This window comes from Pezoporus occidentalis, unplaced genomic scaffold (genome assembly GCF_034315485.1).
Source record: "Pezoporus occidentalis ecotype Australia unplaced genomic scaffold, CSIRO_AGI_Poc_V1 ctg134, whole genome shotgun sequence".
Classification (NCBI taxonomy): domain Eukaryota; kingdom Metazoa; phylum Chordata; class Aves; order Psittaciformes; family Psittacidae; genus Pezoporus; species Pezoporus occidentalis.
Genome location: NW_026913146.1, coordinates 37,380 through 54,861, shown reverse-complemented (window position 1 = coordinate 54,861; position 17,482 = coordinate 37,380). Strand labels below are relative to the sequence as shown.

General features: G+C 35.3%; 1 protein-coding gene across 9 annotated transcripts in view; it reads left to right on the top strand.

Moving 5' to 3' along the window:
- The window catches only part of USP15 (ubiquitin specific peptidase 15), a 59,595-nt gene that overhangs the window by 17,804 nt on the left and 24,309 nt on the right, over positions 1 to 17,482 (top strand). For 4 of the 9 annotated variants that reach the window (XR_009962904.1, XR_009962906.1, XM_062609073.1 and 1 more), the window contains exons 3-7: positions 1,764 to 1,894; positions 4,521 to 4,647; positions 9,691 to 9,836; positions 12,240 to 12,301; positions 16,497 to 16,580. Coding sequence is in view for 4 of the 9 variants with exons in the window: in XM_062609073.1 (XP_062465057.1) it covers positions 1,764 to 1,894; positions 4,521 to 4,647; positions 9,691 to 9,836; positions 12,240 to 12,301; positions 16,497 to 16,580 (550 nt within the window). In the remaining 5 variants the exon portion in view is untranslated. Of the gene's footprint in view, positions 1 to 1,763; positions 1,895 to 4,520; positions 4,648 to 9,690; positions 9,837 to 12,239; positions 12,302 to 16,496; positions 16,581 to 17,311; positions 17,473 to 17,482 lie in introns of those variants that run through there. The other 5 variants (XR_009962905.1, XM_062609074.1, XM_062609075.1 and 2 more) reach the window with 5 other exon arrangements.

Here is a 17,482-nt window from a genome sequence, read left to right as displayed (position 1 = left end):
GATTATGTTTTATGTTACTGTGGATATGAAGCCTAATACATTAGGGTTAAGTTTGAGGTAGTTTTAGACATTTTGCTAAAAGCTCCCGAAAACCTGTGTGTTATCATTTTGACACTGCTTATTAAATATCCCTTTCAAAACAAAGACAAGGTCAGGGTTTATGAACTTTACTTTTGGCTCATTCATTGTTCTGAAATGATGGATCTGCATTGGCAGTGGTACAGTTCATCCAGCTACTGTCTGACATCTACTGTTCCTGTGTGAAGGCAGTTTTAAAATTAAGGTCATATGTGCTCAGCAAATAGTAGCTGTCTCCTTCAGCTGCAGAGCAGTAATCCTCTATACTAGGTTTCCTATGTAGCATAAATTGAACCTTAAAACACTTTGGTTTTAATCCTGTTTTTGACATGTAGTATGCACTAGTTACTCTCATGCTGTCCTCCTTAAGTGTTAAGCCTGAAAATCGGCTTCTGATTTAAAGAATGAACTAGGCATGCTTTCTCAGATATTCTGCAGTGTAATGGAGTGATAAGGAAAACTACTAAGTCCAAGAAATACTGATTCCAGGAAATGGAATTAGTATGTTGTGTCTGTATAACTTAAATGCTGCTCCCTTCTTTCCAGAATGTTGGGATGAATTGGGAGCAGTGAAAAGTAACAGGTAGAGATTTTCAGTTAATCTCAACATCTGCAAAAAAAGTTGTTAAATACAGTAGAATGCAGACATGCCATCTTCAAAAGAAGAGATACATAGTCAACTTTAGATTAGCAAAGCAAGCACAACCAAGTAGTTAAAATAGCTGATTGTTCAACAGTGTTGAATTTGAGGGAATGAGTCATGGTACTTTGATGGAATAAAGGTCTGAAAAAAACTATGCTAGGAGAAATGTTGGGGGTTTAGAAAGATCTAATGGAATCCAGATTAGATCTCACTATAAACTGTAGCAGTGTCGGATCAGTGCAGAAATACAGCATAAACCGTTTAGAGTTGCCTGAAGATGTATTTGTGAACTTTTCCCCATGTTTTGCTTCTGGTTTTAATGTGTTCTTGCTGGCCTGTTGCTGGGTACTTCCAAATGCTAAGGCAACTGCCCTAATTGTCTGAGGCTAACAGTGGCTCAGATCTGGAATTATATTTTACACATATAGAGTAGTTGCTATCTTACTGCTGTAATAAGGGTTGAATGAAAATTAAAAGCTTGCTATTTAACAGGTTACCGAGTTGTACTTCTTTCAAATGCTGCATCTTGCTGTCCCCATGAAGAATTTTATAATGACTGTGTTTCCAGAGCATGTAGGATCCTTTAAGTAGGAGGATTGTACCATGTTATTTTCCTAGCCTGATATGGAATGAATGACTTCAAACTTTGTCTTTGATCTACTGTAACTACCCATTTCTGCATTTTCAGTGAAGGGTGCAACTGTAGCATGAAATGGAAGTATCCATGGTGATGTGGGACTATGTGTGAAGTGGGTGGAGAAATGGTTTGGTTTCTCTAAGGCTAGGATGGTGTGCGATAACAAGTTAGGCACTTAGCATGAGGATATGGAGTTGTCACTTGGATTCCTGAGTGTAGGAATACTACCTATAACAGGTGTGCTATGCAGGAAGTGAGTAGTTTGCCTAGTTTCAGAAGACTTTTGCTTTGAATACCATAATACTGGTAATATAGCTGACTCAGAAAATACATCTGTTTAATGTATGATACATTAAAAACGCAACAGAATTACAGTATGCAAGTAAAAATATCTTTCTCTTTTAGATGGTGATTCTCAGTCTCTCAAGGAGCATCTCATTGATGAGCTGGACTACATCCTTCTGCCAACTGAAGGCTGGAATAGGCTAGTTAGCTGGTACACACTGATGGAAGGTCAAGAGCCAATAGCACGCAAGGTACTCTTAAATAACCTACTGGGCTGAACATGATTTGGATTAAGTCTTGTAAATATGCAGGTGTTGCACATGAATTTATTAGAAGATTGTAAGTCCTGGTGTATGATAATCATATAGACAACTCCTGCTTTAGTTGCTTATAGATACCTAGTTTTTGTTAGTATTGAGAAACAAGGATCAAAAGGATATAACTTTTTTTTTTCCTCTGGAAGTAAATCCTCTAATATTTCAAGAACTTGCATTAGGAGCTTGAAAGTCTATTAGTGCAAATGATTTTGTGGTTAGGTATAAGACCCTAAAACTGTATTGGCTATATTAATGAAGAGCATAGCTCTAATGATGTTAACTCTGGCAGAGTAATTGGTAGTTCTTGTTCTGGTAAGCAGAGTCTTCTGTGCTCAACAGATTGCTAAGGGGATTTTTTCTTTAAGTAAAAAGCTTACCTCAGCACAGGTAGCAGTCCATGGTATGGTGGATGCTGTGACCCTCCATTAGTATGATATACTTAAAAATTAACATTTTTATGTTAATTTTTTTTTGCTCCAGGACATACCATCCTTCTTATTAAGGTGATGTGGCCATTTTACCAGTTTATTGATCATACAGTCTTTTTTTGCTAGGATTATTTCTTAAGATTTTCAGGCTAGGGACTACAGTTACGTTCTCACTGTAGTGAATTGTGTAAGTTTTAAAATACATTTTGCTATGTTTGCAACTTCCAAATTTACCATTAGAACACTTGTGGATTTTTTTTTGTTTTGTTTTGTTTTTTTTTTTTAATTCCTGAAGAACTGCTGAAGTAATATTATGATTAGAATTTAGTTTGATATGACTTCTGGCGTAATGTAACTTTTTATTCTGTGGCATGATTATGGTCTAGCTGCATGCATTCTGGCCTGTTACTTGAAGTCCGTTGTTTTCAAACAGATGCCAGATTTAGCTATAGAAGAAATTTTCTGTCTTCAGGATTCATTTGGGCAGCAATGGAAGTAGCTTTTAACATTCTTTTTAACACAATAAAAGAGGGAATTTTTTGTTGTTGTTGGGGTTTTTTTTTGTTTTTTTGTTTAAGAGATATCCCTGGAATGTCTCTTTCTCTAGTTCTGTTAAGGGCTGAAATCTATTAAAATAGCTTTGCTTCTTTAAAGATACATCAACTTGTTGGTGTTTTTTCTGAAGAGGCATTTCAGCAAACTGAATGCTCTTCCCTCATGGTGAAGTAAAACTTCTGTCATTTTTTCACTTTGGGGGTGAAATATAGGGAGAGAGAAGGGAAATTACAGTAAAGTTGCCTTCTATGTGGAAAGAACTAACTGGAAAAACACCTGGAGTGTAACAAGTGGCCATGTAAACTGGCATGGCTTCATTGTTTTCTACCAATATGAACAGTAGTTCTCAGAGTTGCGTATTCCAGTTCAGAATTTTTCTTTCTGATACTTTTTGTCATTTGTCCATGAGTCTTTCTCCTGTCTGTGTTAGTGTTTTTTCACAGAGGTGGGATGACACTTTTTTTTCATTCCTTTGGTTACACCAACTTTTTTTGAAAGTTAGATCCAAATTTTAAATTGATTTATTGTTTTACTTGACCCATGTCAAATGACATCACAACTTCATGAAACAGAATGTGGCAATACTACCGCTAGAGTGTCAGTTTTATTCTCAGAGATGCCTTAGCCATACTGTGCAGTTTTGTTGACAGCAACTGTTTTGTTGTTACTGTACCAGGTGGAAACCCTACTAAGCTGCTCAAATGAAGATGCATTTTTATTTAAATATCATGGTTGGCAGCAATGAAATAATTCACTCATACATTTCATTTTCCTATGGCACATGCATACGAGTTATATTTGTACAGATCTCTCCTAGCAATTAGCTGGTGGCTTTTTTTTTATTACCGTATTTGTCAGATGTATCACATATCAGGGCAATGGTTATTTTTGGAACAGTCTACATGACTAAGTACTGCAGTTACACTTTGGAAGATCAAAGGGAAAAACATTTAAGAGGTGACCCTGAATATTTTCTTCTACATTTTACTTTTATTAAAAAAAAACAAAACCAAAACCCTTATACTTAACTATTTTTTAATGGGTTACAAAAAAGAACATAAAACCCTGTAATGAGTTGGTGAAATTTCAAATTAATGTATTATCAGAATGTAAGTGAAATATTTGTAGGTTTTATTTAAAAATGTGATATCCTGATTTTATTAGCTTGTATTGTTTTTATATGTATTCTTTAACTATGAAAACTAGTTGTTGTTTTGAGCAAGTGGCATGCAACAAATATATTTTGAAATAAAAATAACTTTTGGTGGGTTTTATCTTTTGAGTATCTTATCTTTTGGGTAAGCATGCATATTTGTGATTCCCACTGTTCTTAAAACATTGAAAGTCATGGTGGTGGTGTTATACACAGGTAAGACAACATAATCATGCAAAAAAATTACTTTTTAGTTTGCTGTATTTCTAAAAAGTTATAAAATAATTTCAGTTCTAATTTTTTACGTTTATTAAGTTTCTTACATTCCCAGAACTTCAATTTATTGAAGAGTTTTCAAAAGTATTTAGAAGTGTGTATATGAAAACACGTTTGGACTGATGCCTGATCCCAATCTGTTTTTCAGGTCGTTGAACAGGGTATGTTTGTAAAGCACTGCAAAGTAGAAGTATATCTAACTGAATTAAAGCTTTGTGAAAATGGAAATATGAACAATGTTGTCACACGAAGATTTAGTAAAGCTGATACAATAGGTATGCAAACTATTTTTCCAAATATGTGATTGTTACTTGTTTAAATAGTACTTGGTAGCAAGTTCTGAATAAATAGGTCTCTAGGTGAAATGACAGATGGGTATTGTAACCATTAAAGAGGATGGGGCTAACTTTGGATTAAAATTTAAAGTGAAATAGTTTGGAATATTTAGGATTTTTAATACAATTTTATTAAAAATATTTAATTGTGCAGTTTTATCGAGGCATCTGTGTTAGCAGTAGAAGTTTGTGATTTTCAGGAAGTGTGATGTTTCTATTTATTTTATTGGCTTCTATAGTAGTTTTTCTTGGCTTTTGGTGTGTAAGAAGTACGTTTGTTTTTTTTTTCATGTGTTTCTGTTAATTTTCATTAGCCAAACCTCTTTAGTCGTATAATAAGAGGAGGGTATATTACAAAACACAAGAATTAATTGAATTTATAAATTAATGGCTAGAGGTGACCTACAAAGGCAGTATTCCTTGGGTTGTGCAGTGGCAGGCCGGGCACAATGTTTTACAGTAACAGAGTCCTTTAATTTACTTTTATTTGTAGTTACTGTGGCTGCTCTTTGAGTCATTGTTTGAAACCATATTTTAGTGACATTTGTCTCTGAAAGTAACAATCAGAATATATGCAAAGATATTACTGATCATATAAGCTCAATTTTTGGTGTATTTTTTATGTGTATGTGAGATAAGAGCCTTTCAATCAACTCTATTTGTGCAGTTAGAGCTGTACTTTGTATCCTTGGCACTTTATGCCCAGCCATTTCTCTTTGTTTACATTCTTTGACAACAGCGGTGTTCTTTCAGATTTTGCTTCTCTTTACATTATTCATAGTGACTTACAATTGATATCTTTTAAGTCTTTGCAGATTTTGCTTGCTTTTAAAACACAATCATTTACTTTGTTTAAAATTTAATCTTTAAGTAATCATCTGCTTGTATTAGAATAAAAACTTTAAAATTATGAAATCTGTCCTTGAAACAAGGCTTTGGTGTTGTATGTTAATTGCCCTTCTCGAGATCTGGTTGAACTTGGGAAGTTGTACTTCGGTATTCTCTAAGTAAACTCAGAAAAAAAACAATTTAACATTATCCCTTCCTGAAGACTAAGTACAAGCTAATTTGCAGCTATAGTGAGTTTAATTGTATCATTGGAATTATAGGTAATTTATTAATTTCTGATATTTTCTTTCTCCACTCAGAAGTAGGGCAGTTTGGAATGACTTTTACTGTTTTCTTAGCAGAGAGAGAATTACAATTACAAGAAATTTGTCATAAATTATAATGAGGAAGAGTCAGGATCACTGGCAACCCCTTTACTGACACTGGCCTTATTTGCTTTCATGACATATGAATGATACGCTCTTGGAAGCCCCTTTCTAAAGCTGAAACTTCTTATGCAGAGTACTAAGCAGGGCCATCCTATCTCTTCTTAGAAGAAGAGCTAGAAAGACTAAAATAACTTTTAAGAGTAAAAAAAATAACTGTTCTCTGAGTTTTTTCTGTTATCCATTAGTAAAATTGTGATTTGTCCTCCCCACTGCTGTCCTTACCCAAGTATATTTAAGGTAGTTCTGGAATTCATCAGATATATAGCAGAGGTGCTCATCAGATCAATAAATAATGTGCAAGAGGAATCTTGCAGAATCTTGATTATTTTTCAACCTTCCTTGTATATGCCAGGAAGGGATGCATTTTCATTATGGTTGCAGAAGACTTGTACTACAAAACAGTCAATATCAGCCCCACTGAAGTGAGTGGACTTATAAGGTACTATGGTCTTTTCAATAAGTTTTAATTTTTCTGTTCACCATCACTGATTATATTATTCAGTGCCATCGAAAGATCAGTCTGACACCTTCCTTAATTCAGGTAAATAGAAAAAAAATGGAGCATCTTAAATATTGTAAGCATGATATGATATTTACCTACTGGTCTTCAAATGTGTGTTATTCCTGGAATACTTCTGGTTTTCCACGCAAATGGGAACTAAGCTAAGCTGTATGTCAGTAAGTTAGTACAAGATAGGAAAAAGTTATTACAAAGAACAGACTTAATAAAGACAGTTTTCTTGGGGTAGTACTAGACACATCTAGTGCGTTCTTGGGACTCTCCTATAAAGAACTCTCACCTTGAAGGCAGTGCCTATTAACTTGGAGACTGATGGCTAACTTTTGGGGCAGGAGTGAAGTGCTTTAATTCTTAAAGGAAAATGAGCTAGATGTAGTTCAGGCAGCATTTCAGTCTAGTTTTTGTTGTTGATCTTTCTAGGATCAGGGCTTCTGAGTGAAAATGAGTTAGTGATCCATTCAGGAGTATTAAATATATCAAAGTATGATAAAACAAAGTCATCAGAAAACATATGTAGACATTTTCTGTCTCTATTCAAGAGTTTCACAAAATGACAGAAGGACTGTCTGTAGCCTCTGTTATGAATGAGTAGCATCAGGTTGTGTCTGCAGTGTCACAAAACAGTTCCAAAACTGAGCTGATAAACTTTGTAGGAGATGAAACCAGTAGCTCTGCGTCTTACGGACTTTTGCTAGTAAATTATCTTGACAAATGGCTTTGATTCATCTTTCCCTTTAATTTGCTGCACAATACAAGAATGCAAAACTTGCCACCCTTGAGGGACAATTTGTTCTGAAATCTGTGACTAGCCTTTCCCTTCTTCAGGAAGCTGGGATTACTATTTCATAGTACAGTTTAATATGTTACTACAGTTTCCTTTAGCCAGTACGTGCGGTAGCACTCATCTTTAGGGAAGCCAGGGTGTATTTGTATTAGCATTCACTGGACTTCTCCAGCATCTTGTCAAGAGTCTTCCAAAATAGTCAAGAGTCTTGAAAATAGTACTTTAATCATGCAGCTGTTGTTTTTTTTTTTTTTTTGCTTGGTTGGTTCGTTGGGGGGGGCGGTTGGGGATTGTTTTTGGTTTTTTTTTTTTGAGGAGCCATCTAATTTTTAACAATATAGGATATATCTTGTATGGGATCCATAACCTTTAACTCTCAATTTGAGCGATCTGAAATTGTGGCTATATAGCTGATGGAGTGAGAGGCATTTTTAAAGGGCAGTTCTTACCATCTTTTTTAGATGTCATCATAGTACTATTCATAACATATATGGGGTGTGAATAGCACGACTGGATGAGAACCCTGTACGCAATATGCCTCAGACCATGCCTGTTTCAATGTAGAGTTTTCATTTATACTGGAACAGATACGTTCACTTTAGATCATAAGCAGGAACACCAGCTTTTCAGTGATTCTTGGGGGGGGAGAATTATAAAGTGTGCATTGCTTACATTCGTGGAGGTATGTAAAAGAACCTTGGTTTCACAGTCTCAAAATTAGCATAATAGTCAAGTGCAACATGCTGTTCCCAGACTCCTGGAGATATTGTGTACTCATCTGATAGCGCTGATGTTTCCTGTCTCATAGCAGTCCTGTTAGTGAAGCTGGAATATGTTAAAACTTAGTACTTGCAAAGACTATGAGCTGCAATAAGCAAATAATTATTATGATATTAGAAAATTATTTTGTGTATTTGTTTAGTGAAAGCCATTGCTAAATCTGGTTTTTAGTTTCTTTTTAGAAGACTGTTGCTGACTAACTTCATTCTTACATTCAGATACAGTTACTTGAAATCATTGGCTCAGAATTGATTCAGACAGTACATGATTTTTTTAGTTTTTTTTTAAGTCAATAAATCAAGTAACAGCCTGTTGCACTGTCGATGGCACCTGCCTTGCCTACATATCATCTCTCTTCGAGAAGCAGACGATCCAGTCTAACTCTTGGCTTCATACTAAAATGTGTGTTAAGTAGGATAGAAAGAAATTGCATATAATTGCCTACAGTATCTACAAATTTTATATTGGCCAGTTGTAATGCATTTCACAAGCCAATGGCTGGATTTTTATGAAGTACTTTTCAAGCTTCAGGTCTCATTTTGACTTTTCATATTTAACATAGCAGAAGAGAAAATAATGGTCTTAAGTAAAAGGGAGCAAAGGGAATGTTGGAGGAGATGACACACTGGTGTTTTATCCTGAGATTTCAGGGGAGTATCTCTCAAAGAGCTTCCAGTGCTCATTTTTTGAATTGTGTCTTCAGTGATCATCAGGAATAAACAGTACATTTCTTGACTTCTATTTTTTGTGTTAACTGCTATGAGACTTGGCTGCCATGGGCCTTTGTGGATATATCAGTTAAAGAAAAAACCCAAAACCTAAGATTGCTATGGTGTAGCACTGTACATATTAGATCAAATTAAAGAACTCTTTAAAAAACTGTATTTTTGCAAGGAGAATGGAGCTGATTATGAACTTCTTACATGTCAGTTGTAGACAATAGTTATGCTACCTTAAAATTATGTAACACTTTTTTCTGTCAAGTAGTGTACAAGCTGGTAGACTTTTTTTATGTTAAAACTTTCAGGAGCATAAAATCTTACATCGTCCTTTTAATGTAAATTTATGCACTCCAGTTTTACAAAGTAGTCATTCATTTCTGTGAGCATGTACATTTAACTTTGTGCATATAGATTTTGGTTAGTGCCAATTGCACTGGGATATGTGTAGCAGAAGAGTGAAAACCAAGAACAGTTTGATTTAGAGAGACGAACCGAATGAATTTCACTCCCTGCACCTGGTTTTGCTGCCATTCTCACTTCTAACCATTTCCTACCCATCCACACTCCTGTGTTACCACACTCTGAGAAATTAGTAGGTGGGTACGTAGGTACCTTCTGTACCTGTTCTTATCAACTTGTCGTCATTTGGTCTGCTTTGCTATGAGATTCAGGAGGGAATAAAATAATCCTGTGACTGTTTATGTTTTAAAGGCAAGGGAGCTAGCAACTTCTTGCTTGAACTACAGCATGGTGTAGTTGCATGGCTGTTTCTACATTTTCATTAATATTTTATTTTAAATGTAAGAAAAGAGTAGGTGATTCTAATGCTTTATTTTTATTCTTCTTTACTCTGTTTGCATAGTGAAATGCTAAACTTGTGTTCTTTCCCTTTCAAAACAGATACAATCGAAAAAGAGATAAGAAAAATCTTCAATATTCCAAGTGAAAAAGAGACCAGATTGTGGAACAAATACATGAGTAACACTTTTGAACCTTTGAATAAACCAGACAGTACCATACAGGATGCTGGCTTATACCAGGGACAGGTACAGTGCAATACTTTTTATATGTAGGTTTGGGTTTTCTTTATCATGAAAATGTAACCGTCCCAATGAATTTTCCTTCTTTTTAAATGAAAATTGCCTCCTATTAGATTGGTTAGGGGTAGAGGATTTTATAAACAGATTCACCAAAATAGAAGTAGTCTGAGTGTATTTTTGTGATTAAAGATGAGTTTAACTCTCCTGGTGAATTAAAAATAAATGAATGTAATGCTTCTGACTTGGAATATGCTCCTAAAATTAAACCCAAAATTTGAAGGACTTTTTAGGTACTCTGGAAGAATAATGCCTTGTACTCAGATTTCACTGTCCAGATTTTAGAATTTAAGAAAAAGTGAAAAGTTTTCAGGTAGAACTATGGAGACAAAAAAGCCTGAAAACCTGCTTTAGCCTGAGGCTATATCATCACTTTTAAATCCCTTTCTGGGAGATTTTCTTACAAGATACTTTTTCTACCTTTTCTGATTAATGTAAAGAACAAATAGTGGATGTTAATGCTACAGAAATATAAGCATGAACTGCCTGAACAATTGCATCATTGGAATAACTTTTCAGATTCTTACTTCGGTTCTTTAGTCTTCAAATAGAATTGGGTGTTTTTTCAACAGCTTTAGTTCATGCTGTCATGCTACAAACACGAATGCATGAAATTCATTGGTAGTAATTGTAGGCAAGATTGTATTAAAAGTATTTCATTTTGTGTTGAAATACTTGACTCTAACCTGCTTACAGCTGTATTTATGCTGTGCTTCTGTTTTCTTCTATGGCATTAAAGGTAAATAATCAGTGAACCAAAATAACAGCTTGAGCTATTGTGCCCTTTAACTTCGTGCTGCATGCACTCAGTTGATTTTAACAATGCAGAGATCCTGCTAAAAAAGCCCCTATCTCCCATTTGTGTTAAAGATGTAACTTGCAAATTGCCTCTATCCTAGTGAAACATTAACCTTGAAGCAAGCATGGTCTAATATAGCTATAAAAAGATCTCTAGGTGACAGCTGTACTTTCAGAAAAACAAATATTGCTCAAAACCAGGTTTAACCATGGGTTCTGAAAATGCTACACGTGATAGGCTGTGTGTCAGTTGCACTTACTGACACACAAGTTTGTTATTTTACTTGCTGAGCCTCCTAATCTAGTAATAGTTATTCTGACTATTAAAGTCCATCTAACCTAGTAGTTGTTTTTCTACTGTGTAATTCTAAACTATGTGTGCAGTTGAGTAATTTAATGTTCTAAATTTACCCAATGGTTTCTGAAGTGAGCCTTTAGGGGTTCCATTGAACTTTTAAGTCTAAATCTTCCCTTTGTTTAGGAGTTTCTGAGAGCTGGTGGGGGGGAAATATGGCAGAGTGTGCCTTTACAGCAGCGTTCATGACCAAAGACAGCAGACTACTCTTTTCCAGAGAGAAAGCTAATTTTCAGTGTCATGTCTTAGTGTATTCAGAATGAGAATGTGCTTACATCTTCAAGTGGCAGCCTGACTTCTGTATAAGGTTTTGGGCATAAGCACCTCTGTGAATGTGTGTCACTGTATAGACTCATTACAAGTACAGTATGACAGTTAGTTAGCATCTTGAAACATCAGTGTATAGTTATGCAGAATTAGTTGGATTGGAAATTTTGAGTTAGATTCTGTTTAAATACTGAGTTTAATTGCTATTTCAAATGATCTGGCTATGCTAGCTGTCAATCCAGAAAGGCATGAGCTCTTTGTAGGTCCTGTGTCATAGCTGCCAGCATAGGGCAGATATCTCAAATACCCAAAGGGGTTTCAAATGGCAGTTGATGCCTGTGTTTAGGACTGCATGTTCCGTACTCCCTTTTGTGCCAGTAACAACTTGACCAAAGTTCATTTCATTAGCCAATTGTCCTATTGGAAAATTAATATTAGATGAATATTTCTTCAGAAAATACAGGAGTAACCAGACAGGTATGACTTTAAGGCTATCAAGGCAGAAAGCAGTTTCATTTGATTGTGGGGTTTTTTTTTTCCTGCTGACCTATATTGTGTGTGATGCAGAATTCCTTCAGGAATATCCCTTCCTTAACAGAGCTGTTGTATAAACATGGGATTTCTATATATTCATAGATGCTGCTTAGACATTGCAGGTTATCTTCTGACCTCTTGGAGGTCATTATATCCATAGATTCCAGAGGCATAGAGGTATTAAGTGGCTTGCTCAAAGTTGCACAAATTCAGATGTGGGGAGACAAAAGTGAATAGAGGAAGAGGAAGTGTAATTGAATATTCTCGAACCTCGGGGAATAGTAACTTAAGCATCAGTCTTTTCTGTCTCAGTCACATGTCAAGAAATCCATTGAAAAGACTGGAACAGAAAGTAATCTCCTGATATTTCAGTTTTCTTATTATACTTTTTGTGGTAGGTACTGGTGATAGAACAGAAGAATGAGGATGGATCATGGCCAAGAGGTCCTTCAACTCCCAAGTAAGTTGAGAATTTAAGTCATAAAGTTACTCACTATAGCTTAACTATTTTCATAACTGTTTTTAAAAGTGGCATTTTTAAAGTTGACCTTCAGATGTTTTAGCTGAAAACATAATGAGTAGTTTATTTGTTGTAAGTGATGCATACTGTAAAATATGACATGATGAGCTCCTGCATATACATTGCTTAATTCTCTTGATTTCAGCCAGTGATATACGTTATTCTGCTCAAAAATAGAATAAAAGTTCATAGTAGAAAACTGTAAAACTTATTTATATTTCTTTAAAATTAATGCAGGTGTATATATTTAGGATTTTTCTGCTGTGTGAATGTTCTCATGGGTAGCTTGTCCTTTTATCTTCAGAGCACAATATTTACATATAAATATTATTTAAATTGCAGTGTACATTACCAGCATGTTGCTTTTGTTCTTTGTTGGGCTGTCATCAGTTAACACAGTACAATGTGGTTTTTTTCTTTTCTGTTCTGCCTGCTGCCATTATCAGTAATACCTTGGTATGGCAAGTGGGTAGAAAGACTTGAGTGTGGTTTCTCCAAAGCTTTTTTAATGTTGTTTCCAGGACCTGTATCATGTTCTATTGGTTTTCAATAATAGTTGGGACTTGTTACTAGAAAACTGACATGATCTCAGCCCAAATAGTTAACTGTGGTTCTTTTCCCTTTGTTGGCTGGTTCTTGAGCATATTTTTCACTAAAGGTTCTTTTAAGTTCTGTATTCCTTTTTATATTTTGCATTCATGTAATTAAGGTTCATAATGGTTTTCAAGCATTTTTGTAGTATTACTGCTTATCATTTGAAGGACAGAGATTCTTTATCCTTGGTGGTTTATCTCAATCACTTTTATTAGAAACACTAGCTTCTATTAAGTTGCTTAATGAAGTCCGAGTTCAATTTTAGCTCAGTATGAACAGTATAATCTTGCTTAGCAAGATGTTATGAAACAAAAAATTGGGAGTGTAGAACAGCAGAAAGAATGGGATGCAAAATACCTGTAGTTTAATCTCAGACCTTAAAAAGCACCTGGCAGAAATGTAAACTTGGATTCAAATTTTAGATGTAGAGTTTGAAGGTTAAAGGAATTTAGATAGTTGAATGTCATGGATTTTTTTGGAGGTTTTGGTAGGAAGATATTCTTTGTGATGTGATACCTGCTTTTATTCTGCCAAATTTCCAGTTAGAATGGTAGGCAATCAGAAGCAGTATATAAATTAAAGAATGTCTCCTGGAAGACTTCTGATCTAGGGACAAGTAAAACGGTAATTGGAAATACTGGTGTCAGAGGAGTCTGTAAGTAAAGCAGAAAATGAGGATGTATAGTTTTAGTGTGAAGCTGGGGTATGCTTGTGAGTTTTGGCAGCTGTCAGAAAGTTTGACTGAAGTTTGGTATTAAAATGCATTATAGTAGTGGAGGGTTTGCAAAGTTCAGTGGATTCAAATAGAAACTATCAACACACAGTAATGGTGGTTTTTACATCTGTTTAAAACTATGAAAAAATCTAATAAATACTTAAAAGGGTAGAAATATTAAACACTTGCTTTTGAGTCTTCTGTGTGTGATGCATTCGTTTGTCATCACAAATAGTGTACATACAGATACCTTCCTACAGTCCTGTCACTGGTCACACCCTTGTCTCGCACTACATTCTGCTGAGGCTACTTTTTTGTAGTGCTTGTTTTAGAAAAATAGAAATTGTAAACGTAAATTCCGAGGCCAGGGAATAAAATGCCATATTTAGAAAATTAAAATATGGAACGTTGGAAAGGATGAAAGGTATATAATGCTTGAAAAGGGCAGGATAATTTCAGAAAGCTTAGCGTTTCACAGAATCACAGAGTAGTTGAGGTTGGAAGGCACCTCTGGAGATTGTCTAGTCCAGACCCTTGCTCAAAGAAGGGTCAGCTAGGGCACGTTCCTTGGGTCTTTGTCCAGTTAGGTAATGCCCATCTCCAAGGATGGAGGCTCCACAGCCTCCCTGGAAAACCTATTCCACTGTTTGATAACCCCCACTGTAAAATAAATTTTTTTGTAGTTAACTAGAATTGCCTGTGCTTCAGTCTGTGCCCATTGGCTCTTCTCCTTACAGCAGGTACCACTGAGAAGGAGCTTGCTCCATTTTCATTGTTCCCTCCCACTGGGTATTTATAGAGGTTGCTGAGTTCACTCTGGAGCCTTCTCTTCTCCAGGCAGAACAGCCTCAGCTCTCTGAGCCTCTCCATAGGTCAGACGCTGTCAGATTTGAGGCCACGTTCCTGGCCTCTCACTGGACTTACTCCAGTATGTCCCTGTCTCTCTGGTACTGGGGAGCCCAGCACTAAGCACAGCATTCCAGGGGTGTCTCACCAGTGCAGAGTGGAGGGGAATGATCGCTCCCCTTGACCTGCTGGCAATACTCTGCTCAGTGCAGCCCGGTGCTTCTCTGTCAAGTTGCTTTCCATCTGGTCACTGACCTCTATACCCAAGTGCATAGTGGTGCCTGGGGTTCTTCCCTGGGTGCAGGCCTTTGCATTTCCTTTAACTGAACTTCATGAGCTTCCTGTATTACTGTCTTTTCAGGGTTTATTATCCTTGTTTTGGTCTTTGTTTGTTTTAAGTGATGGGGGGGGGGGGGGGGGGGGGGGGGGTTCTGACAGTGTTACTAAGTTTTCCCACAGGTATTGAAATGTATTGAAAACTGTAAGAGCTGTGGATGAATTCTGTTCTTCCCTATGCACAGGATTTAATGATATAAACAGCCTTAAGCAAGCAGAAAGGCTGCACACCTCAGAGTAGGAGGATACCTTCTCTAAGAAACAAATGAAGTTATTGTTAGGTTTTCATCAAAACCAGACCTTTATGTATCTTACTCTGATTTCTTTCCATTTGTTAGACAACAGTTATACATTGAGTTCTTAAATTTGAAACTGTATTGCATTTGAATTAGGTTTAAATATAAAAGCTTCAAATTTGTTTTGCAAAGTTCAGTCTCAGTTCAAAATGACTCAGTTCAAATACCTTCTAAAATAATTACATGTATGAATGTGCATAACTTTTGTCTCAGATTGAAGTAGACTTAAAACTGGCTTCAATTTTATACCTCTCTTGTGGACAAAATTTGTGTATTTTACTTCTTTGAAAGTAGTGTTCAAAGAAGAGAATTCAGATTGATAAAGGAAAACTACAGGAAATCTTTATGGATGTTGGTTGGAATATATTTTCTTCACATGACATCTTTTCTTTTGGAAAAGGTTTATTAATAGAGCATTGAAAATAAATGTGAAAATATACTTGGGAAAATTCCCTGTGTAAAAATGTTGATCTCCTTGAAGAGTTTAGCTCTTGGAAGGTGCTTAAAAAAATCCTGAGCATGCAGAATTCTTCTCTTAATATGGTGATACTTGTTTCAAAGCTTGCCATTGACAGCAGGAGCTTTATGTAAATAACTTGGAGTTGTGTAGGGCCTACAAAAACATGAAGGTACATAAATTCCTTTCAGTATTAAGAGCTGTTTCCATGCTTATCTGTAAGATTTGATCAGAAAAAGAAAAAGGCACATCAAGATAGTTGTGTATTGACTTTCAGAGGGCCTATGTGATTAAAATAATCAGTATTCTTATATTTAAAAATAGTCTGAAACAGTGGGGGTGAGCGATAATGATGTTACTTTAGGCAAAAAGTAATAATTTTTTAAAGGTTACTTAGTATTGTTCATAATATCCTGGAGGGGCTTTTAACTATCAGTATTAGTAAGACAACTTTATTTAAATGGCTTCATGCTGCTAGTAGCAAGTAACCTTGAATTATGTATCTTAATAGTTTTTGTATCTCATCTCAACATCCATTTAGGTTTAAATGAAAGATTATTAAAATTTCCATAAACTGAAAACATTTTTTTTTAGAGCAGTGGCCTGTGATTTTTTTCTTTTTTGTTGTTGTTGTTGTTTATTTGTTTGCTTCTTAATAGCTCTATTTCTTCAACATGATATAAAATTTCAAAGTATTGTGAAGCATTTCAAGGTTTAAAAGACAGATTCTGAGGGCTGCATGTCCTGGGTGTTTTTAGTTCTGTGCCCACTTCTTAAAAAAATACTTCTTTTCCATGCTTGTTTATGTGCATTGTTCATTTGTTGGCTTTCTTTCATAGTTTTTAATATCTCAGCCTTTTTATCTAATTTATCATTTTCATATTTTTAAAGGTCCCCAGGTGCATCCAATTTTTCAACTTTACCAAAGATCTCTCCATCTCTATCAAATAATTATAACAACATGAACAACAGAAAGTAAGCAATATACCTTAAAACATTATTTAATTTAATTGCCCCAGTGTGACATAAACAAATTTTGATGCTTTGTAACTCCTAGCTTAAGGATTTCTATTTGTTTTGCAATATTTGGATGGTGAATGGTTACTGGTCACTATCTCATAGTGTAGGTATTGTTAAAGCATGATACCAGGAAATGAAACACAGTTAAAGATACTTGATAGCTCTTAGTGCTCGGTAGTGTAGACTCTAAAAAGAATATTGAGCATTGTAAGAAAATACATAAGATTTCATTTAGAGTTTATCATGCTAAAAATACAGTGTTATTAACCTGCCTGAATTTAGATGGACTGCTTACGTTTCTGGTGGTCAGATGATGCTAAGATATTATAGCAGCATATGTGATATCACACATTGATTTGAGGCTGCTAAAACTGAAATATTTTAGCTCTAATGGTTTAGTGATTATAGCCATTGATTAATTACCAGCAACTCAACTTCTGTCTTAATGCCAGCAGTTTTGAAAAGGATCAGGCTGATAGGTGTGCTTGAATGTTACAATAATCAGAGGTTTAGTTGAACTGACTTCTCACTTTTAAGGGTTTTCTCCCTTATATTCCAAGTCAGAAGTTTAATAGAGAAGAGTTTTCATATTCTAGTGGCCAACTTTGTGTGTAATTTTTTTATTGTACACTACTGTAAAAAAGTTTGTGAATATAGAAAAACATGAAATTATTTCACTTTAACAGATAATGGAGCATCTTTCAAATGCTTGAAATTAGAGAGCCGTCATCTTTAATGCAAGCTGAGGGAAATCAAAGAGGCATATTCTTACAATTCATTGAAATTTAAAATATTTTTCCAAACATGCATTTTGTGATCAAACATGAAGATGTTAAACATTAAAAAGGTGACATAAA